The sequence below is a fragment of the Chiloscyllium plagiosum genome, unplaced genomic scaffold (genome assembly GCF_037043375.1).
Source record: "Chiloscyllium plagiosum isolate Xiang-an unplaced genomic scaffold, Cpla_swu_hap1 HiC_scaffold_5, whole genome shotgun sequence".
Taxonomy (NCBI): Eukaryota; Metazoa; Chordata; class Chondrichthyes; order Orectolobiformes; family Hemiscylliidae; genus Chiloscyllium; species Chiloscyllium plagiosum.
This window is the reverse complement of record NW_028270143.1, coordinates 15,003,879-15,029,054: the sequence shown is the minus strand read 5'-3', so window position 1 is coordinate 15,029,054 and position 25,176 is coordinate 15,003,879. Positions and strand designations below refer to the sequence as shown.

The 25,176-nt window shown below is 40.2% G+C and overlaps 1 protein-coding gene across 1 annotated transcript in view; it reads left to right on the top strand.

The window, feature by feature from the left end:
• The window catches only part of adamts16 (ADAM metallopeptidase with thrombospondin type 1 motif, 16), a 249,585-nt gene that overhangs the window by 91,071 nt on the left and 133,338 nt on the right, over positions 1–25,176 (top strand). The window contains exons 8-10 of the mRNA XM_087986819.1: positions 4,689–4,794; positions 18,996–19,133; positions 21,766–21,919. Of these exons, the coding sequence (XP_087842945.1) occupies positions 4,689–4,794; positions 18,996–19,133; positions 21,766–21,919 (398 nt within the window). The remainder of the gene's footprint in view (positions 1–4,688; positions 4,795–18,995; positions 19,134–21,765; positions 21,920–25,176) is intronic.

The window sequence follows — 25,176 nt, the reverse complement described above, 5'->3', positions numbered from 1 at the left end:
TTCAGCCTCAAATACACTGAATGACCCATCATTTTCAGCCTTCTGGGGTAAATAATTCCACAGACTCGCTGACCTCTAAGAGAAAAAATATCCTCCTAATCTCTGTCTTAAGTAGGTGACCACTTATTACGAGATGTTGCCCTCTGGTCCCAGACTCTCTCTCAAGGGGAAGCAACCTCTCCACATCTGCCGTGCACCACTCTGCATCTGTCCCGTCAAGCCTCCTAAGAGTCTTGTCTTTTTCAATAAGGTCATCTCTCAATTTTATTACATCTAAAAGTAGACTCAACCTACTTAACCTTTCTTCATAAAACAGCTCCTTCATACAAGCATTTACCCTGTGTACCTCCTCTGGACTGCCTCCAATGCCAGGCTACCTTTCCTTTGATGAGGGGATCAGACCTGTTCCCTGTATTCCAGGTGTAGTCTGACTAGCACCTTGCATAATTTTAGTGCGATTTCACTATTTTTATACTCCATTCCCTTTGAAATGGGTGGCAAGGTGGCTCAGTAGTTAGCACTGCTGCCTCACAGCGCCAGGAACCCAGGTACAATTCCAGCCTCAGGCAACTGTCTATGTGGAGTTTGCACATTCTCCCTGTGTCTGCGCGGGTTTCCTCCGGGTGCTCCGCTTTCCTCCCACATTAGGAGAAAGTGAGGACCGCAGATGCTGGAGATCAGAGCTGAAAATGTGTTGCTGGAAAAGCGCAGCAGGTCAGGCAGCATCCAAGGAGCAGGAAAATCGACGTTTCGGGCATGAGCCTGAAGAAGGGCTCATGCCCGAAACGTCGATTCTCCTGCTCCTTGGATGCTGCCTGACCTACTGCGCTTTTACAGCAACACATTTTCAGCTCTTTCCTCCCACATTCCAAAGATGTGCAGGTCAGGTGGATTGGCCATGCTAAATTGTCCATAGTTGCTAGGTGCATTATTCAGAGAGAGAGAGAGGGTGTGTGGGTTACTCTTCAGAGGGTCGGTATGGACTTTTTGGGCCGAAGGGCCTGTTTCCACACTGTAGGGAATCTAATCTAATCTAAATAAAGACCCAGATTCCACTGGCCTTCCCTATGACTTGCTGACCTTATCTGCTAGATGTTTCTGATTAATGCATTAGGGCTTTAAAATCCCTCTGAGCTACAGTTTTCTGCATTGAAATTATCTTTATCCTCCAATTCCTTCTGTCAGCATGAAAAGCCTTACTTTGCCACATTACATTCCATCTGTCACGTTTTTGCCCAACTTGCTTTACCTGTCTATATTCCTCTCTCGACACTCTTTTGATCATCCTCATCATCTCCATCCATTTTTGTCAAAAGAAAGATTGGCAATTGTACATTGGCATTCATCATCTATGCCATTAATCTATGTTTAAATTATTGTGGCCCGAGCACCGATCCCTTTGGCACTCCACTCGTCATTGGTTGCCATCCTGAAAAGCTACTTTCAACCCCGTCTCCTAATTGTTAGTCAATCCACCACTCATGGTGATATTGCTATCTCTAACACCATCGGTTCTTATCTTAATAGGTTGCTTTATGTGCAGCACTTCACCAAATCCAAATATAATACACCTACTGCTTTTCTTTCATATGTCCTGATTGTTATCTTCTCAAAGAATTCTAATATATTTTTCAGATATGAAGCTATGTTTACTCTGCTTGATTGTGTTTCTAAATGCTCTGCCATTGCATCCTTTATAATAGACTAACATTTTCCCATTGACCATCAGATGTTAAGATAATTGGCCTATTGTCACATGTTTTTTGTTTCTCTCTGTTTCTGTAAAAGGGTGTCATGTTGGCACTTTTCCAATTGTCTGGGATTTTCCCCGCATCTCAAGATTCTCGGAAGATTCCCACCAATACTTCCACTAACTGTTGCTACTTCCTTTAATTTCCTCAATTGCATCCCATCAGATCTAAAGGACTTTTCGGTCTTGGTCCTCATTAGTATCCAAAGTACTTTTTCTCTGGTGATAGTTATTGTGTTTACTTCCTCCTCCATTGACCTTTAGCCCCTTGATTATTTGTATTATTGAAATTATATTGTTAAAAATCTCACAACACCAGGGTAGAGCCCAACAGGTTTATTTGGAAACAATAGCTATCGGAGCACCGCTCCTTTGGCAGTTTGTTGTGGGGTATAAGATCGTTAAGATATAATTTATAGCAAAAGTTTACAATGTGATGCAACTGAAATTATATATTGTAAAAGACCTGGATTGTTTGTTACGTCTCTCATCTTTTAGAATGACCATGTTCCTTTCAGTTCTGTCATACGTAATTGAACTTTAACAACAGGTGCCATTTCAGCTCAGATAATGGATTGAAGGTGTGAGGTACCCTGTGTGAGGTTGTCTGTGCCCCAGTGTTCAGACTAATCCTGTTTCTAAAAGAAGGAATTTACAGAATCTTACATGGATTCATGCACGTTTTGAGCAAAATAAAATGTAATTCTGGCAACAACGGAAAGTGGCCAAACAGAGGCTGATAACCAGGTTCAGTACCCGTGGGCATGGCCTCAACCAGGACCTTGGGCTCATGTCACACTAGAGGTGAGCCCACTGCGCGCACTCTCACTCGCACACTCACACTCTCTTTTGCACACACACTCTTTCTTTCACACACTCACACTCTCTTTCACGTACACACTCTCTCTCTCACACGCACACTCTCTCAGACACTCATACCTCCTTCCCCCCCCTCCCCCAAAATACATAAGTTTGTGGAGTGAATTAATACTCGCAGAATTACATTTTATTTTGCTCAAGAACTGCACAAATCCATGTAAATTCCTTTTTTAGAAATAGAATGTCTGAACATTGGGACATAGCACCTCACACCTTCAATGCATTATCTGAGCTGACATGGCACCTATTGTTAAAGTTCACTTGAGAATGTAACTTTAAAAAAGGTTCTGGGATTTACATATGAAAGAACTGAAACCAAACATCGCACTAAACATTTGCTATAAATTCTGTGTCTTACGATCTTATACGAAACAACCATCTGATGAAGGGGCAGCGCTCCAAAAGCAAGTGCTTCCAAATAAACCTGTTGGACTATAACCTGGTGTTGTGTGATTTTTTTTTAAACTTTGTCCATCCCAGTCCAACACTGGCACCTCCAAATCATGAAATGATATTTGCATCATCTTACGTGAAGACTAACGTTTATTCAATTCCTCTGCATTTTCTGATTCCCCATCATTTTTTACCCACCCTCCATCTCTCAGGGGATAGTGTTCAATTGGCCGTCACTTTCTTTTAATAGTTTTAAGAACCTCTTGCTACCCTTTTACTACCCTCGACCAGGCACAGTAGCTGAATATTGGCAAAGGTATTTCAGGATGCTCAAAAGGCAAAAGTTGGCGATGCATCAAGTTACCAGATATTTAGTTTGCAATTTTCCCAGCTGAAAGTCAACTTCAAAAAAAGATGTTGGCAAAGTAATTTTGTGAAAGGGAAGAGGACAGAAAGGAATGTTTTTTTTTTGTTTCCTCCTTTTAGAGTAAAGTGAGATGGTGCAATGGAAGTTGCCTTGAATATAACGTTCTTTGCTCTCTTGATGTCTGAAAAGTAAATCATTTCATCTCACCAAGAGTTTCTCAGCCTGCCTATGGAACATATACATGAGAACACATGCAAAATGAATGATCTTCAGATCACAAAGGGGTCCTTGTGTAAGACCAATTTGTTCCCAACCTGATTTTCCCTGCTGCTGAGAATGCCTTTCTGCACAGAAAGGAGGGCGATAAAAGCTTTTATTGAACACACGTTATGCACTGAATAATTTAACTTTATATATGTTTGAGTGCTTGGAAACATGGAGTGAACTTGCTGTTACACAAGAACTATTAATAAATTTATGATCATGTATTATGCCTGTGCAATGTTAAGGCGGCTCGGTGGCTCAGTGGTTAGCACTGCTACCTCATAGCAGCAGGGTCCCAGGTTTGATTCCAGCCTCAGGTGACTGTCTATGTGGAGTTTGCACATTCTCCCTGTGTCTGCGTGTGTTCACTCTGGGTGCTCCGAGTTTCCTCCCACAGTCCAAAGATGTGCGGGTCAGGTGAATTGGCCATGCTAAATTGCCCGTAGTGCTAGGTGCATTAGTCAGAGGGAAATGGGTCTGGGTCTGGGTGGGTTACTCTTTGGAGGGTCGGTGTGGACTGGTTGGGCCGAAGGGCCTGTTTCCACACAGTAGGGAATCTAAAAAGAAATGTTAGGCTTAATAAATTTTCACATATGGCCTTCGAGATGTTACACTGTTGTAAAAGTTCAGTGCTTCAGTTACTGAAGCAGTAACTTCAATCAGTTATGAATATGAAATTTTAAGTTTGTTTTATATATTGGACGGTTTCTCTTCTAGTTGAGTTGGGATTAACATTATGCCATCCAGAATATTAATCCATTTTGAAACGCAACACTGATCATTAACAATTGAAAAGGATTTGGGCATCTTAATTAATTTAGCAGATGTTGAGAATGCAAGTGTAATTTTACGAAAAACAGATTCAAAAGAGTGCTCACTGAGAATGTTTGCAAAAGTGCTACTGATTTCAACATTGGCTTCCCTGATAAATCCTACACTTTTTTTTATTTCTGATTTTAGAAAATAAAAGAATGAGGTTAATACAAGTGAATACTGAAGTACTCATTCCAAATTGTGTTTTGTTTTATTTCCTAGGATTTGCACCCATCAGTGGGATGTGTAGCAAATATCGCAGCTGTACTATCAATGAAGACACTGGATTAGGTCTGGCCTTTACCATCGCTCATGAGTCTGGACACAAGTAAGATCAGCTGTTGATTATTCAATCAGTCATATCTTGCGAGTACAGTGATCTTAAATCAGCACTGATATACAGGATATCAGGAGGCACTTCCAGTTTCTGAAGCACCTTTATTTTGAACAGCAACAATTTTCAGTTATCTGGTTAATATTTTGTTGGAGAAAAGTTTGACATTCCTCTTTCATGGAGGTTGTGGAAATGTAGCCTTGCAATTTGTTGATTTGGGATATTTCATAATGGAGGAAAGAAATCTGGGATTCCCTGCTGTCCACAGCAAAAGGAGCTTCACTCATGTTTCATTGTTCTGCCTCCTTTTTCATATGTCCCATACAGAAGATGTTCACAATCATGTGACTTTCTGCAGCTACAAGAGGATCATGAACTTATGCATGATATTCATCAGTGTTGCATCAATAATGATTGGAATCATAGAATCGAACAGAATGGAAGGACGTCATTCAAATAATGGACTTTTTTGCCAAATCCTTCTTACTGCAATCCCAATAGTCCTAATTTGCAGTTCTTTCCCCAAAGCACTTTGTTTTTTTTTTGCTTTCGCTTGCAATTATTTATTCAATTTCCTTTTGAAAGCCACTATTGAATCTGTCTCCATCATCCTATCAGTGCAATTGAAATCTGAAGCACTATTTCATGAAACATTTTTCCTCATGTCACCTTTGATTATTTTGCCAGTCACCTTAAATCTGTTTTTTGCTTACTGATCCTTCATCCATCAAAACGCTTCAAGTTTATCAGCCCTAGAGCAACTATGGAGTCATCAGCCTGGATTTTACTTGGAGCGTTAATTTGCTGCTTTAGCTTTGCAATAGATGCAACAGAAAACCTGGGCTAGACCTTAAGTCAGCATTTTTGAAGGCAATGGCGTTTCGCAAAATAACAGTTAATGGTAGTTGTCTTTTCTCAAGGAAATTTCAAGATGAGGGGACACTTTTTTTAGGGTGAGAGGAGAGAGGTTTAAAAAACACATGATGGTCAATTTTTTCACACAGAGTGGTTTACTTGTGGACTGAACTTCCTGAGGAAGTGATGGATGTTGGTACAATTACAACGTTTAAAAGATATTTGTATAAGTACATGAATAAAAAAGATTAGGAGGGATATGCAGCAGCAGCAGGCAAGTGCAATTAGTTTACTTTGGAATTATGTTCAGCATGGACTGGTTGGACCAGAGGGTCTGTTTCCATGCTTTATGACTCTATGGTATTCCCACTGCCTGCCCACCTACCCCAATCTCTCTCTCGTGTTGCATCGGGCTGGAAAAATGTTAGATTGCCCATTCACCTTCGGGCCTATTGAGGCCCTTGAGTAGCCAATGAAAACTAGTTAAGAGCCCTTAGTGTTATTTTATTCATGGCTAAGGAAGGCATGGACCAGGCAGAAGCTGAGTAGTAACACTGACTACTATTGCACAAGAGGCGGTTATCTCCTTTATGGCTTCCCATATTCATCAAATGCAAACACCTTTCACACCTCACCTTTAATCCCGCTCTAATCAGCCGCTCCACCCACCGTCCAGATGGGAGTGTAAGCATTACTCAGACTCCATTGAGTAAAAATCCCTGTCTGCTCTCACAAGGATTCTGGGTAATCCAAGATGGAGGACGGGAAAAATTTCTGGCTGTAACAACTGCTCCTTTTTTTTTGAGGTATTTTAGGTGCTGGAGGTGATTTCCTCGAATTCAAGGAGCAGCAATTACTGTTTCATATGCTGTTGCATTGTTTTGGAACTTTGGAAAAAAAAGTCAAAACAACAACAGTTTTAAAAGGGAGAAGAGCAGACAAAGGAAGCACATGGTGAGGACAGTGCAGGAGACAGTGCAGGAGACAGAGAGAGAGAGAGAGAGAGAACCTTCACAGTTACTGCCTTTGCTGTTTTTGAATTCATGGGTCGCTGAACATCGGAGTGCATCTGGGAAAATTAACAAACAGTAAATTTCACAACTAATCTTGGAGGAACCGGTTTGGGCAAAGTTCACAACACAGAGTCAGATAAGTTAATTGTTGTTTTAAGTCTGTCCAAGAGAAAGGCTGCATTAGTGAGTACAGTGGGTTTTTTCTTGATTATATGTTTTTAGAGATAAGTCTCTTGATTAAACTTCAAATATAAGCCATAGCTATTAATTTAACCCGGTGCAGTGTTTTGTAGAGGAGTAAGATGGTGTTATTTTCTGGGTCTTGTTAAGACGGACCCGCGGGGTCCCGTCTTTGCGTGTTCTTTCGGAAGGAGAGACTCACACTGGCAACTATGATTAGACGCAGACAGCAGTTTATTCACAGAATCTTAACTGATACAACGAATCTACAGGCATGCATTCGTTGGAGAAGGCGTTCCCCCTTCCCGTTCAAAGTTGACACAATTATACTTCGCGCTGCCTGGAGTCCCCGGTCAGTTCGCCTTCCCCATTGGTCCATTCATCTGCGCGCGCTGGGGATCCGTCCTCCTATTGGCCACATCGAAGTGCCTGTCCAGCTCCTGCTGTGCTTGACAATGGCTCAGCCATCCCTGGGAGCGGTTCCGATCCCGTATTCAATAGTCCATTGTGTCAAGGAATTACTATGCGTCTGACAGGCTAGCCATTTTCAATAGTTTTAGTTTAACTAAATTGTCAATTACACTTATCAACTTTAGACTTAAATAGAGCCATTCACACTCACTAGTTACAGGTTCCGATAGAGCAATTCACACTTGTCTAACAGTTACAGATTCCGATCAGTTTCTTTATTAATCCCAAGTTTCGATGGGGCAATCGATACTGGCTGGTATTTACAGGCTCCAAGATTTAATTAACATTATGCATATCCCTTACAAGCTCCAGCAGTCATGCAATCGCCTGCAGCAGCTCGCTTGGCTGTTGTTAACCATTTCAGGGCTGGAAGTGTCACCCTCCCTAGCCCTACATTAAACACCGCAGTGAAATCTCCCCAACAGTCTGTAGATTGTGAAGGAGCAAAAATGGCCTTTGCAGTGAAATGAACTTCTTGTCAGATGTGGGAGTTTAAAGAGAGTTTAAGGGTTACTGCAGATTATACCTGCCATAAATGCTCTTGGATGCTAATTCTATCAGATCGAGTGGATCGGTTGGAGAGACAGATAGAAGCGATGAGGAATTTGCAACAGCAACAGTATGTGATGGATGGTAGTTATAGGAAGGGGGGAAAGTCTCAGATACAGTCACATAGATGGGTTCACTCCAGGAAGGGTAAGAGAGGTAGGCAGCTAGTGCAGGAGTCTTTTGTGGATATACCCATTTCAAACAGGTACGCTGTTTTGGAAAATGTAGGGGGTGATGGATTCTCAGGGAAACGTAGCACTAACAGCCACGTTTCTGGTATTGAGACTGGTACTAATGCAACGTCGGTACGTCGGCTTCCAAGAGATCAATTGTGTTAGGGGATTCTGTAGTACGAGGTACAGACAGAGAAAAGCAGAATGGTGTGTTGTTTCCCTGGTGCCAGGATCAGGGATGTCTCAGAGAGGGTGCAGAATGTTCTCACGGGGGAGAGAGGCCAACAAGAGGTCATTGTCCACATTGGAACTAATGATATAGGAAGGAAAAAGGTTGAGATTCTGAAGGGAGATTACAGAGAGTTAGGCAGGAATTTAAAAAGGAGGTCCTCAAGGGTAGTAATATCTGGATTACTCCCAGTACTATGAGCTAGTGAGGGCAGGAATAGGAGGATAGAGCAGATGAATGTATGGCTGAGGAGCTGGTGTATGGGAGAAGGATTCGCATTTTTGGATCATTGGAATCTCTTTTGGGGTAGAAGTGGCCTGTACAAGAAGGACGGATTGCACCTAAATTGGAAGGGGACTAATATCCTGGCAGGGAAATTTGCTAGAACTGCTCGGGAGGACTTAAACTAGTAAGGTGGGGGGTGGGGCGTGGGACCCAGGGAGATAGTGAAGAAAGAGATCAATCTGAGACGGGTACAGTTGAGAACAGAAGTGAGTCAAACAGTCAGGGCAGGCAGGGACAAGGTAGGACTAATAAATTAAACTGCATTTATTTCAATGTAAGGGGCCTAACAGGGAAGGCAGATGAACTCAGGGCATGGTTAGGAACATGGGGGTTGGATATCATAGCAATTGCAGAAACATGGCTCAGGGAAGGGCAGAACTGACAGCTTAATGTTCCAGGATACAAATCCTAAAGGAATGATAGAAAGGGAGGCAAGAGAGGAGTGGCATTTTTGATAAGGGATAGCATTACAGCTGTGCTGAGGGAGGATATTCCCGGAACTACATCCAGGGAAGTTATTTGGGTGGAACTGAGAAATAAGAAAGGGATGATCACCTTATTGGGATTGTATTATAGACCCCCTAATAATCATAGGGAAATTGAGAAACAAACTTGTAAGGAGATCTCAGCTATTTGTAAGAATAATAGGGTAGTTATGGTAGGGGATTTTAACTTTCTAAACATCGAATGGGACTGCCATACTGTTGAAGGTTTAGATGGAGAGGAATTTCTTAAGTGCGTACAAGACAATTTTCTGATTCAGTATGTGGATGTACCGACTAGAGAAGGTACAAAACCTGACCTACTCGTGGAAAATAAGGCAGGGCAGGTGACTGAGGTGTCAGTGGGGGAGCACTTTGGGGCCAGCGACCACAATTCTATTCGTTTTAAAATAGTGATGGAAAAGGATAGACCAGATCTAAAAGTTGAAGTTCTAAATTGGAGAAAGGCCAATTTTGACGGTATTAAGCAAGAACTTTCAAAAGCTGATTGGAGGCAGATGTTCGCAGTAAAGGGACGGCTGGAAAATGGGAACCCTTCAGAAATGAGATAACAAGAATCCAGAGAAAGTACATTCCTGTCAGGGTGAAAGGGAAGGCTGGTAGGTATAGGTAATGCTGGATGAGTAAAGAAATTGAGGGTTTGGTTAAGAAAAAGAAGGAAGCATATGTCAGGTATGGACAGGATAGATTGAGTGAATCCTTCGAAGAGTATAAAGAAAGTAAGAGTATATTTAAGAGGGAAATTAGGAGGGCAAAACGGGGACATGACATAGCTTTGGCAAATAGAATTAAGGAGAATCCAAAGGGTTTTTACAAATATATTAAGGAAAAAAGGGTAACTAGGGAGAGAATAGGGCTCCTCCAAGATCAGCAAGGTGGCCTATGTGTGGAGCCATAGAAAATGAGGGAGATACTAAATGAATATTTTGCATCAGTATTTACTGTGGAAAAGGATATGGAAGATATGGACTGTAGGGAAATAGATGGTGACAGCTTGCAAAGTGTCCAGATTACAGAGGAGGAGGTGCTGGATGTCTTGAAATGGTTAAAGGTGGATAAATCCACAGGACCTGATCAGATGTACCCTAGAACTCTGTGGGAAGCTAGGAAGTGATTGCTGGGCCTCTTGCTGAGATATTTGTATCATCGATAGTCACAGGTGAGGTGCTGGAAGACTGGAGGTTGGCAGACGTGGTGCCACTGTTTAAGAAGGGTGGTAAAGACAAGCGAGTTAGCTATAGACCGGTGAGCCTGACCTCAGTGGTGGGCAAGTTGTTGGAGGGAATCCTGAGGGACAGGATGTACATGTATTTGGTAAGGCAAGGACTGATTAGGGATAGTCAACATGGCTTTGTGCATGGGAAATCATGTCTCACAAACTTGATTGAGTTTTTTTTATAGATATTTTTGTTAGAAATTTAATATTTTAACAAGTTTACAAAAATAAACAAAACTCTCAAGTACAAACATTAATATACAATTAAATCTTAAATATATAATAACCAAAATTTAACAAAACAAAAATACCGAGAAAAAAAACAAAACTCAACTAACTACTAATCTAACCTACAACTAACCAGAGTGTATATTTAAGTCTCTTACATTATTCAAATAAGAGAAAGAGAAAAAAAACAATGGATAACACAGAAATTCGGTCGTGTGATACATGCTCGGAATGTGTTAACATCAAATGTAACAAAACCCGTATTCATGCGGGATTCCTCTCCCAAGGGGCCCCGGACCAGCCAGGTTCGTAATCTCAATTAAATAAAAGCCCTTGTTAGGATATCCGAAATATCTGTATTCATATAATTCAAGAAGGGCTGCCATATTTTATAAAATAATTCGGTCTTTCGGTGCACCATATTTGTAAGGAAGTCAAGGGGAATACATTCCATAATTAATCTGTGCCAATTTGAAAGTCCAGGGAGGCCCTCAGCCACCCAGTTTACCAAAATATTTTTCATTGCACAGAAAGAGAGAATAGAAAATAGTCTCTTCCCATACGTGTCCAGGGAGGATAAGTTGGAAAAGCCCAAAAGGAGAGATACGGGGTCCACTTTAATTTCCGTTCCTAAAATTTCTGTCAGGGCACTTGCTACTTTAGTCCAGTATCTACGGATCTTATGACAGGTCCATAGACAATGTACAAGAGTGCCCACCTCTATTTTACATTTGGGACACATTGGGGATGCCTCTGCCTTAAATTTTGCCAATCGATCCGGTGCTATATGGGCCTAATGAAGTATCTTCAGCTGGATAGCCTGAGTTCTGTTACAAATGGTGATTCTTCTGGCATTTTCCCAAATGTCATTCCACGTTTCTATAGAGATTTCTAGTCCCAATTCCTGATCCCATGTTTTAAGCAGATTGTCCATATCTCCCGATACTTCATCATGTAGTAAATGATAAATAGTACTGATGGAGGATACCTCCATTGGTCGTAGTCCTCTACATTCTCTATCTGATTTATAAAAACTATCTAATAACGAAGTCTTCTTCTGTATATAGTCTCGAATTTGGAAGTATCGATACAGGTCTCCATTAGGTAATCCGAATTTCTGACGCAGCTGTTCAAAAGACATCAGGACCCCATCTTCAAATAGGTCCCCTAGACATGAGATACCCTTGGATCTCCAGAGTTTAAAAGTGGCATCTGTAAACCCCGGTAGGAATCCCCATGCTCCCACTATCGGCGCATAGGGGGATGTTTTATGTGAGTTGCCCTCATTTTGCCGCATTATATTCCAAGCTTTAATTGTATTTAGTATTATAGGGTTTTTACAGTGATTGTAATGATTTTCCTCTTGTCTGAAAATAAAAGGTTAATAAGTGGGCATTTTACTTGAGAAGCTTCGATGTCCAACCAGATTGATTGTGGATCAAACAAGACCCAATCAGCTATGTAACTTAATAAGGAACTTAACTGATATTTCCTAAAGTCTGGGAAGTCCAATCCTCCCCTTGCCTGTGGAAGCTGTAGCTTCTTCAGCTTAATGAGGGGCCGTCTATAATTCTAGATAAAGGAACCCAGCCAGCCATATAATTTACGTAGTGCCAGCCTCGGCAGCATCACCGGAAGCATTCTCATAGGGTATAGGAGACGGGGCAGGACATTCATTTTAATTAGTGCTATTCTACCCAACCAGGAAATTGGAAGGTCTCCCCATCGCTCGAGGTCCTGCCTTATCCTTTCCAGTAAATGCACAAAGTTGGCCTTGTATAACTGGTCAAATACTGGGGTAATAAAAATGCCTAAATATAAGAAACCCTCCAGGGACCAACGAAAGGGAAAAAGGGATCCGTCCACTAAGTGGGGTGACATAGCAAGGCCACCCATTGGCATAGCCTCCGATTTTGAGAAATTAATTTTATAGCCTGAGAATGCGCTAAATGTATTAATAGCTTGGATTAAGCGAGGTACGGACATCAGAGGATGACTGAGGAATAGAAGAACATCATCTGCATAAAGGGTAATTTTATGTTTACCTGTACCAATCCTCGGGGCCGTTATATTAGGATCAGCCCGTATAGCTTCTGCTAGTGGTTCAATTATTAGTGAATAACAATGGCGAGAGAGGACATCCCTGACGGCAGCCCCTACCCACACTGAAGCTATCCGAACCTAATCCATTGGTAACCACAACTGCTTTGGGATCACTATACAATGTTGAGACCCATTTGGTGAACACCTTTCCAATGCCAAACCTTTCCAATGTGTAAAACAAATATGACCATTCAACCCAATCAAGTGCCTTTTCCGCGTCTAATGAAACTACTACTCCTGGTATCTTTCCCTGATGGCAGGCTTGAATCATATTCAAAATCCTTCTAATATTATTGGATGATCTACGGCCCTTAATAAACCCCGAATGATCCTCCTTTATGATATGTGGCAGTCCCCTTTCTAGTCTCAATGCTAACGTTTTAGAAAGGATTTTAAAATCTACATTTAGCAAGGATATTGGTCTGTATGAGGTATAATCTTCTGGATCCTTTCCTTTTTTAAGGATAAGAGAGATATTTGCCTCTTTCAGTGAAGGCGGGAGACAGCCCTGACATATATGCATAGTTATACATGTCCATAAGTGGACCAGCCAATATTTCTGTAAATTCTTTATAGAATTCAGCTTGAAAACCATCTGGGCCCGGTGCCTTACCACTCTGAAGTTGCCTGATTGCGTCAAGTATTTCTTGGACTGTTAGGGGAACATTTAAGACCGATACCTGTTCCGGAGTTAGGCCCGGAAAGGTCAAATTTTTAAAAAATGATTGCATCCTCCTAGTCCTGTCTTCACAATCCTGCGATTTATATAAATCAGAATAAAATTTTCTAAAGATTGCATTAATCTTTTTATGATCATGAGTCAAAATACCCATATTTTCCTTGATAGACGTGATATTTTGAGGGGCTTTTCTTTTCTTTGCAAGAAATGCTAAGTATCTACCCGGTTTGTCGCCAAATTCATATAACCTTTGTTTTGCAAATAATATTTCCCTCTTAGCCGTTTGGGTAAGCGTAGTGTTTAGAGCTGTCCTAAGGGCCGTAATCCTTTGCAATTTAATAATAGAAGGTCTATCAGCGTATGCTGTTTCAGCTGCTTTTAAGCGAGCTTCAAGCAGACGCTGTTGTTCTCCCTTTAATTTTTTCTGGGTCGCTGAGTAGGAGATGATCAAACCTCGCGCGTAAGCTTTGATGGTCTCCCACATCATTAATGGGTTGCTAGCTGTACCTAAATTAATTTCTAAAAAAGTTTTAAATTCTTGAGAGAAATACTTTACAAATTTACTATCTTTCATTAGGAAGGGGTCCATATGCCAATGCCGAGGGGATGTCCCATTGTTCCTCGCCTTGGTTTCCATATATACAGCAGCGTGGTCGGAAATTGCTATACTACCTATTTTACAGGATGATATGGAATTTAAAAAAATTGAGGGGGCAAAAGACATATCAATTCTGGTATGATATTTATGTGGATTGGAGTAGAAAGAAAAATCTCTGCCCTGTAGATGAAGACATCTCCATACATCTACTAATCCTAATTCTTTGTTCAGATCCATCAATTGTCTAGATCTGGGAGATACTCCTGCAGTACTCTTGGGAATCCTATCTATTTCCGGATCCATAATACAATTAAAGTCTCCCCCTATAATTATATGACAGGCACCAAGAGCCATCAATTTTGAGAAGGCTTCTGTTATAAATTTAAAGGGGTGTGCCGGGGGGCAGTACAAATTTCAGATCCCATATTCCTCTCCATTTATGAGGGCTTTAATCAAAATATATCATCAAGATTCGTCTTTTATCTGATTTAGGATTTTGAAAGGGAAATTCTTCCGAACAAGAATAACAATTCCCCTACTTTTTGAGCTAAAAGAAGAAAGATCGGCCTAATCAAATCCGCCCTGTCGTAATTTCAAGTGTTCTTTATCCAACAGATGTGTCTCCTGTAGGAGAGCTATATCAACTCTTTCTTTCTTAAGATTTGATAATATTTTCTTCCCTTTGACTGGCGAATTACTCCCCTTGACATTCCAGGTGCACCACTTAACCGACTGATCAACCATAATCATCCGGGCAAATCCAAGACCCCTCGGGAGGGGAAACCCTATCCAGAACATCCCGAGCATAAAACATAAAATTCACAAAAATAAAGGCTCTCTAATACACTCACAACAGTATAATAAAAAACTATTTCTAAATAATAAAAAAAAACGTATTGAAATGGAGATTTTCCCCTTGTTCCCAGGGGGTATCACTTCCTTTCCAAAGGTCCATCATATCCTCTCCCAACCAATGCCCCACCCTTGATCCAGGCGCTCCTCAATAAAATGAGGAGAATTCAGATATAATACAAAGCTAGAGTTAACAGTGAGCACCCTACCCCCCCCCCCCCCCTCACCTGGATATATTTGGTAATGTTAATACCATGTATAAACATATATAACTATAAAATTACAACCTCAACAAATAATAATTAAATATAATAATACAAAATAGCAAGGGAAAACAACCCCGCTCCTAGAGACAGAGGTAAAATAAAATAATGTAACCACCTCCCCCCACCAACATTAACTAAACCCCCCGGCTTATATATATGCATACACACATACATACATAGAATAATTTAAAAAAACCAACCCCAAGGAGGGGAGAAAATTGTTAAATAGCGAACAAATAAATAAATCCCTCTCCCCACCCCCCAAGATAATATTAAACAGTAAGGTAAGAAAAAAGAAAAAGGGGGGGGATATAAAAGTGGGGGAAAGGAAAACCACATCCATTGTCTCTCACAATTTATCTAAGAGAGTCCAAAAATTCCTTAGCCTTTTCTGGCGATCCGAAGTTATACACGGATCCTTCATGGTTAAAGCGTAGCGTCGCTGGGAAGCGTAAGGAGTACTGAATATTTCAGTCCCTTAAACACTTCTTCTCCTCATCGAATGCCTTCCTCTTTTGGACCAGAGCTGGGGAAAAGTCCTGGAATAACATAATCTTGGATCCTTTATAGATCATGGCTTGGGAATCTTTTCCAAGATTTCTAGAGGCTTCTAGGAGTATCTGCCTCTCCTTGTAGCTCTGCAGCCAGAACAGGACCGGGCGGGGGCGCTGGTTCGAGCCAGGCCTGCGTATTGCTAGCCGGTAGGCCCATTCCACCCTTACCTGGCCTGATCCAGTCTCCAGATTTAAAAGCTGTGGCAGCCACTGCTCGAGAAACGCTGTAAGCAGGCCTTCCTCTTCCTGTTCGGGAAGGCCCAGCAAACGAATATTTTTCGGCGACCTCGATTATCGAGGTCATCAATATGATTCTCTAAGGACTCGCTGTTCGAAAGTCTGGACCTGATCCACGGCCGATTGCGCTGTGGTTTCGGAGGTCGCAGCCTTTAGCTCCGCCCCTCCGACTCGGTGCTCAATTTCTTTAATGTCTCGGTCGTGCTTTTGCAGCGCGGCAGAGAGTGAGTCCCATCGATTTTGGGATTCTTCAATGAAAGCATCGATCTTCGTATCCAGTTTGGAGATGATTTCCACAAGGCTTGCCACTGTAGGTAAGTCCCCCGGGGCGGCTGTGGACGCCTCTGCTGAAGCTGGAGAGGGTGGGGGAGGGGTTCCTGCTTGCTGAGAGCTGCGGGCTCCCTTCCCTTTAGTCATTTTTACTAAAGATTAGATTGTTTAAATTTAATACTAAGCAACTAATTAAATTAAACAGCTATTTTAAATGATTTGGTGAGTGTGGTGGGGGTGGGTGCACCACTTTGCCCAAGTCTTGGGAGGAGCACTGTAGACTCAGACTTGCTGGGTCGCCGCCATCTTGGATACCCCCGATTGAGTTTTTTGAAGAAGTAACAAAGAAGATTGATGAGGGCAGAGCAGTAGATGTGATCTATATGGACTTCAGTAAGATGTTCGACAAGGTTCCCCATGGGAGACTGATTAGCAAGGTTAGATCTCATGGAATACAGGGAGAACTAGCCATTTGGATACAGAACTGGCTCAAAGGTAGAAGACAGAGGGCGTTGGTGGAGGGTTGTTTTTCAGACTGGAGGCCCTGTGACCAGTGGAGTGCCACAAGAATCGGTGCTGGGTCCTCTACTTTTTGTTATATATATAAATGATTTGGATGTGAGCATAAGAAGTACAGTTAGTAAGTTTGCAGATGACACCAAAATTGGAGGTGTAGTGGACAGCGAAGAAGGTTACCTCAGATTACATCAGGATCTGGACCAGATAGGCCAATGGGCTGAGAAGTGGCAGATGGAGTTTAATTCAGATAAATGCAAGGTGCTGCATTTTGGGAAAGCAAATCTTAGCCAGACTTATACACCGAATATTATGGTCCTAGGGAGTGTTGCTGAACAAAGAGACCTTGGAGTGCAGGTTGATAGCTCCTTGAAAGTGGAGTCGCAGGTAAACAGGACAGTGAAGAAGGCGTTTGGTATGCTTTCCTTTATTGGTCAGAGTATTTAATACAGAGTTGGGAGGTAATGTTGCGGCTGTACAGGACATTGGTTAGGCCACTTTTGGAATATTGCGTGCAATTCTGGTCTCCTTTTTATCGGAAAGATGTTGTGAAACTGGAAAGTGTTCAGAAAAGATTTACAAGGATGTTGCCTGGATTGGAGGATTTGAACTATGGGGAGAGGCTGAACAGGCTGGGGGCTGTTTTCTCTGGAGCATCGGAGGCTGAGGGGTGACATTATAGAGGTTTACAAAATTATGAGGGGCATGGATAGGATAAATAGGCAAAATCTTTTCCCTGGGGTCAGGGAGTCCAGAACTAGAGGGCATAGGTTTAGGGTGAGAGGTGAAAGATACAAAAAAGACTTACGGGCAACTTTTTCACACAGAGGGTGGTATGTGTATGGAATGAGCTGCCAGAGGAAGTGGTGGAGGCTGGTACAATTGCAACATTTAAGATGCATTTGGATGGGTATATGAATAGGAAGGGTTTCGAGGGATATGGGCCAGGTGCTGGCAGGTGGGACTAGATTGGGTTGAGATATCTGGTCAGCATGGACACATTGGACAGAAAGGTCTGTTTCCATGCTGTACATCTCTATGACTCTCAATTTCAAAGATAATAATTCACTGGTTAAGTGATTGAAATTGTGGTCCTCTAGCAAGCAGGTTGGAGGCTTATTGTTGGTCAGAGATTTTCAACTCTGTAATATATGGGAATTTTATTTCGTGGAAATCAAAAAAAATCAAAAAAACAAAACATCCTAACAACTCGAGATTTAAGTTAGTGATGAGCTGCTTATTTGTTATTTCAAATAGGTAAATGGAGAAAGTGAGGTCTGCAGATTCTGGAGATCAGAGCTGAAAATGTGTTGCTGGAAAAGCGCAGCAGGTCAGGCAGCATCCAGGGAACAGGAGAATCGACGTTTCGGGCATGAGCCCTTCTTTCGGCTTATGCCCGAAACGTCGATTCTCCTGTTCCCTGGATGCTGCCTAACCTGCTGTGCTTTTCCAGCAACACATTTTCGGCTCACATAGGTAAATCCCAGGCCCAAGTCATACACAACTTGGATTTTAATTTGAAGCAGGAAGTTAAAATTGGATACTTTACGAAATACTTGGCCATAATGCTTTTAAAAATGAATCATTCAGACACGGTTAACTGTCTCTGAAGCTCAAAATTATTTCAGTTAAATGTAGCAATGTTTAATGTATCTAACATCCTGTTCAAAGTTGGATTTTTGAATGAGTTCAATTAATTTCATATTTGACTTTCTGCTGTGCACCCTTGGACTGCCAAGAATCCTTTCTAAGCACCAAAGTTAGGACGCCATCTGATATGTATGAAGTGATTGGGGACAGATTGACATGATTAGTGACTACATAAGTGTAAATCTTGGATACAACCCCACATTTCTTTTGAAGAAAACTTTTATTTTGTATGAATAAGAAAGTCCTCTTTATTAGTAAGGATAATTCACTGTACATTTGTTGGGCACTCAACATAGGAAATCTATTTTAATTTGCACTTTCCATATCCATATATTCATTTGATTTAAATGTAAGTAATGTGTTCCATTATTTTCAACTCACTACATTTATATTTGGATGTTTAACTTCTGCTTCAACAAGTTTGTTTGAATTTTAATTTGAAAGAACAAGTTAAAATTGAATACGTTACAAAAGACTCAGCTAAATGTTTTTAAAAATGAAATATTTAGATACTGTTAACTTTCTCAAACTAAGTGAAACTTTAATATCGGATTGAATATCTTTATTTCCTAATTGGTGTAATTTCTTTTTTTAACAGAAGGTTAGTTCATTGGTACAATGGAAAATATGTTGGTCTTATGATATTTATCTAATCTTCTTCTTATGTGTAACAGATAAGAAAACAATGAATGTGTCAATGTCAAAGGTTTTAGATGAAGTACACTTCTTTTTTTTTAATTTTAACCTAAACTTACCACTTCCTTCCAGCTTTGGTATGATTCATGATGGAGAAGGAAATGTATGCAAGAAATCCGAGGGTAATATCATGTCACCAACACTTGCAGGGCACAATGGGGTCTTCTCGTGGTCAGCCTGCAGCCGGCAATATCTCTATAAGTTTCTGAGGTACAGAATTGACTTATTGCATGTCTTGTTGCATTTAACCAATGCGTCTCGACCCTTGTATTCTACATGGAATTACCTCAGTTAAATAATTTCATAGGTAGGAAATACAATAATTGATGAGGTAACAATGATTTTTATTTTTCACAGGAAAGCTTGACATTTAGGGACATGTAATAGAATTTTGGAGACTTTTGCATACTTTCAATTAATTTCATACCTTTGTATTTCCAATGTACATATATTTCCTGACTGCCAAAAATTCCCCCTGAGAATCAAAGTTAGAACATCACCAGTTATGTATGAAGTGATTGGAGACATACAGACATGAATGGTCACTATAATTCATGGATGCAATCCCACATTACTTCTAGAGTAATATTTTTACTTTATATAATCGAGAAAGTGCTCTGTGTTAGAGTTAACAGTTATTACTCTGAAGGCTTGATATCCACTTACCAACTATCTCTGGAAGTTGGATAACATTTGCTGATGGCCTGTTTATACTGTTGTTCAAACAAATCACTGTCTGACCTTGTGCTTTGTACATGTACATGCTGAGTAAGACTGTTTCATCTATGCGCGCGTGAGTGTGCACTTTGTGAAGAAGTGTTGATGTGTGTGTCTCGATGCCAGTATGGATGCCCGTCACTGCGCCAGATGCAAATGTTTTGAAAGAAACTGAAACCATATCTTTATAATGTAGAATAAAACAGAAGATGCTGTGAATTCTCAGATAGCATTCCCACCCTTGCCTGCCACCCCACTGGACCAAAACGGTTCCACATACTGGCTATGTTTCTCTCTCCACAGGTGCTGCCTTGCCTACTGAATATCTCCAGCTGGCCCTGTACTTAATTCTAGTTTCCAGCAGCATTTTGATTTTGGCTTTAGATTCTAGTTTCCTCCTGTGACTTCTTAATTGTTTTTAATCTGCTGACATCTAAACATGGAGTTGAAATTATACCACATTGTTTTTTTTTTAACCGAACACATTGTTGGTGGATTATTATGCCTCTAAATTATGTGATTTACAATGGCTCATTGTCCAGCAATTAATTTGATGTTTATATGATTATATAAATAAAACACTTTCATTGAAGTATTTTAATAGTTCAGATTTTTATGTTCACCAATCATAAATTAAGCAATGTGTCCTGTATATGTGAAAGGAGACTCTGGATTAACTCAAATTTTCCAAATAGAGCCAAGAATCTCCACTGGGCTTCAAGTCCCTGTCTATGGTTATCTAATTTCCATGCACAATTGCTCAAGAAAAGATAGCATAGATGTCAAGAATCTCAGTTCAAAACCTTGCTCACTCAAATAATCTGTGTGAGACATTATTTACCAGATGGAATATCTCTGTATGAGTGAAGAAACTATTTCAGCAGTTGAATAATATGTTTAATCTTCTTTGATTTTAAATTACAAGCTGAGCACTATAGTAGGTGAAGAGTATGTTTTGTTGAGTAATTTATTAAATTGGGTTTTAAAATTTGTTCTCCTGCCAACCACTGACTGTGGAACACCTTTCATAATTTGCTTTTAATATGACATTAAGTGTATATGGGCCTTACGCTCAGAAAACTATAAAAGATTGGAAAACTTGACCTTGCATATACGTACACTTAAACTATAGACTTATCCATCATTAGTTAAATATGGTTGCCAGTGCTTGTACTGAATGTTGTTAGATGAAGATGTCTCGACATTGTTTTAATGTAAGAAAATGTATGTGCTGGAGAAACTCAACAAGTTTGGCAGCATCTATACAAGAGAAACAGTTAACATTGCAAGTCTGATATGACTCTTCAGAATTCAAAACTTTTTCCGAACCGAGGAAGGCAAAGGTGGGATGTAAACATTACATACCAGTGGTTGGCATCAGGCCAGTTGAGACAATTAAATGACCAGTTTGTGGTCACACAAGGGCCTTCTCCCACTGATGCCAATACTGTACCAGCAATGACCATGCGGACATTGTAAATGTTAACAACAGGATCATTACCGTCAGCTGTATCCAAAGTAGTGGGAACAATAGCTATGAACTCAGCGCTGAACAAGTCCTGAGGAGCCATATCAGACTCGAGACACTTAACTGTTTCTCTCTCCACAGGTGCTACCAGATCTTCTGAGTTTCTCCAGCACTTTCTGTTCTTCCTTCAGATTTCCAGCATCCCCAGTATTTTCCTTTTAATCGATTTTCTTAAACAGCTGCACTATTTTATCACATCCTTTAAACCAAACTGAAATATGTTGCACCTGGTTTGGGTGCTTTTGAAATGAAAGTAAAATTGATTGGTTGCTAACATGTTACTTAGATTTATTTTTAGGTTATGTGAGAATCAAAATACAGCTGAATGTAATCCAAATCTGTGCAGAAAATAGGAATAGCACAAATTTCTATTCTTGAGTTTTAGAATAGGTTTATATATTCTGCATGATTTAGTACTTGGGGAGTATAAAAACTGTAGAAATTGTCAGTTTGAGCTTTTTAAATGTTAGTTCACAAAAGCCTGATGATCTGATGTCCAGTTATTGTATTGTTTACTGCAAAAACAATGTAACCCTGATTTGTTGTAAAAGTTGTATGCAATGCCGCATTTAATCTTTTTAAACCACTTGTATGCAGCACGTCCCAGGCAACTTGTCTTGTTGATGAACCAAAGCCAGCAAATGAGTACAGATACCCTGATAAGCTGCCAGGAGAACTCTATGATGCCGACACTCAATGCAAGTGGCAGTTTGGGGTGAAGGCCAAACTCTGCAGGCTGGATTTTAAAAAGGCAAGAAAGTGTTCTCGAATTTTACGTATACTGTTGGTATTGGTCTTGAGTTTACCATTTTGTCTTAGTTAATTGCCTACTGCATGATCAAGATTAAATACGTGATCCAAAATTAATTAGTGAGGGTTTTTCAGTACTTTGAATGAAAAAGAAAACATTCAAAGAAACCCTTCAAACCTGAAAGATTGTTTTGGCTCACTTAATTTCACATTCCTTCTGTCAGTCTGTGTTTTCTTTATGAACTGATGGCTCCCTCAGTCACAGGAACTTATTATGGATCGCAGCAGGTATTTCTTTAACATATAAGGTCCCCTTGAGAATATTTAAATTGTACATGTATTATGTTCAACTTGTATTTCTTGCTTGCCACATTTCATGGTACTACATCTCTGTCATGTCTCCATTGCAATGTTTTTACTAATTGACTCAAAATAAAGCAATGGCAAATAAGATTTGACAAATAAGGATGAACAATTAAAATGCAAGACAAAACAGTTGGAAAACTGCTGGGAGTATACCACTAAAGACTTCTAAAGGAACCAGCAAAGTATACAATGTTAAATGGGATAGAGAGCATTTGTCAATTTTTTTTAAAAAACAAGCAATTAGATCAATCAAAATGCATTTTGGCATAAAATGCCCTGATGCCACAGCACTGGTTTCTAAGTTTAAAAAAAAATGCATGTGCAGGAACAGCTAAAGACTAGCAAAATACTTCTCTGCTCATCACCAGTTTTGATGAGGGCAACTAAAGCAAGCAGTCCATTTGGTAGAGCTGCCTAAAACTGAGATTTTCAGAGTGGTCTGACCACATATACAGATTGGATGCCACTCTTCAGTGTTAAATTTGTTAACCATCGTGCTTGTTTTGTGTGAAATAAATTGCTGAAGTACATTCTGTTTTCTAACCCCCGGAGTCTCTAAATTGCAGAATTATAGCATACGTATGGGCATCCTTAATAGTCTGCAAATACCCTACATTTTAGGTTAAGTAAACATTGGCTAAAGTGATGTATTGGCCAGTTAAGAGGTCAGAAACGCTTTAAGCTTCAACGTATTTGCCTGCTTCAATTATGACCCCTCTCAGTCAAGACCGAAAGGTCATGTAATGCTAATTTATAAGCTGCTGCTTGCAGGAAAGAGTTGGTGATGGTGCATCTTCAGTTGCAGATTCTTCCTCCTCCTTCATTCCTGCTACTTATGATCCATGGACTTCATCAGGATCTGGAAAGAGAGAATAGAGAAAATGGGTAGTAACCGGAGTCAATAGTATATTGTAGCAAAACAGTAGCTTCTTGATGACACATCAGTAGATTGAGTGAGAGGCTGAGTTAAATTTGAAAGAGATTCATGTTTACAAAGTCAATATCCTGTGATATGCTTCCTTGTGCACTACTTTATACAGAGCTTCTCATTCCCCTTATTCATGGAAATGTTTTCAGCAGTTGACAGTCTGTGAAATGAAGCAGTCCCTCCTCCTGTACTGGGCTCACCCTAGATCGTGTGCTGGTTTGTCCTAAAAGGGAAATGTTGCTTGTGTTGCTGTATGGTTTACTGAAGAGTTCTATATGTGAATGTGAAAGCTTGGTTTTATGATAAATCATTAATAATGAGCAAGTAAAGGTATTACTTATCGAAGCACTAGCAGAGTTTGGAAACAGTAATAGGAGGAGAGTCAACGAAGGCTTTTTCAATGATTGGATGAGAAAAATGAGAAGTGGACGTTGCCAATATTTTCATTGATACTATTAGAGCAAACTGGTACAGGGCATTTGTAATGTGAAAGAGTCTTGGCAGACTATTTGATTTTTTCCTTATGCTGCCTTTGGGTTAGAGATTCTCAACATCTGACATACACATTCCACTTCCTCAGACCATCTTTCTGTCAGGCCAGTATTGGAGGAGCTGGTGTTCTTCCAGTCAGTATTGTTTCCATTATCGTACACAAGCAGATTTCAGTTATGTTCCGTAAAAAGCAATGCACCTTCCCTTTCCAGCCCAAAATCCCTTTTTCTCCACCACTGCATGAGCTCTCTAGTTGCTAGTCTGAGTCATGCGAACAGCTCCTCAATCAAACAATAACTGGATGAGCAATGTTGTTGGTCTACCCACTGTTTGTCCATTTCTGTTTTTTCTGTGTTAAAAATGGTAAGTAGCAGTCATTAACATTCTAACTATTGATGGTGCTATGAAGTTATATTATCTGACTGAAGTACAGTAGAGCTCCAAACACTTTATATGACAGTTATGTTCTCATATTACTAAATCCCAAATCAAAACACAAGTGGAATGAGATATTTGAAGAAGTGGAAATGGCCTGTATCTGCTGTGTCAATATCCATCATAATTTATAAGTCCTTTGCATTTCCTATTGAACTCCATGCTTTCTTCTGATGTGAAGGATATCATTTGAAAATCATTCATTTGTGAAATGGCCATTCAGGGATGCAAAGCAGTCATAACTATTGTATATGCAATCTTACAGCAATATTGTAAAGTAAATGTTTTTCAACTATTTATTATCTTTTTTCATCTTTAATATTGTTTTGTCTTGCTTGTATTTGGGATACTTCAAGCCTTTCAATCAATTATAATAATTTAATCCTGAAATTCTAAATAGCTTTTCTAATGAAAATCACCTTTATATAACATTCATAGAATGAATTTGGTGCAGAAGGAGGCCATTCAGCCCATTGTATCTGCACTGACTCTCCAAGCATATTTGGAAGAAGACAAAATTACTGATCAGGCTATTCAGACTGCAAAAGGTGTGCCCTGTGTCAATCTGCCACTATCTGCATGGAGGTCTTTCCAGACAAAAATATAGGTCTGTGACTAGAGCAGGCTAGCTTTCTATTCCAAATGCAGCTGACTGTAATCATGAAAGCAACATTAAAATCTTGTTTTCTGTAGTATTTGTGAAAGCAGCCATGACATGATGATCAACTGTCATTGTCCCCTAATTCAATGTACTTTCCAAAGTAACACCAAGCATGCAACGACTAGCTAACTGTCCACAGAAAATCTGAGTCAGCCCTCAACCAGATGCATCAACATGCCATCTGCTGCAAAGACCTAGTTATCATATCATACATGACTGGGAGCATTTCGGTGGAAATTGACACCTATAAGTGTTATGTCATAGACTAGTAAGGATGGCCACCATTCTTGGATCTCCAGTGGTGCCATCAACTAAACCTCAGAAGCTATCAAGATACTGCCATTCTTAGCTGTAGTCTCATGCCTGAAAAATGGAT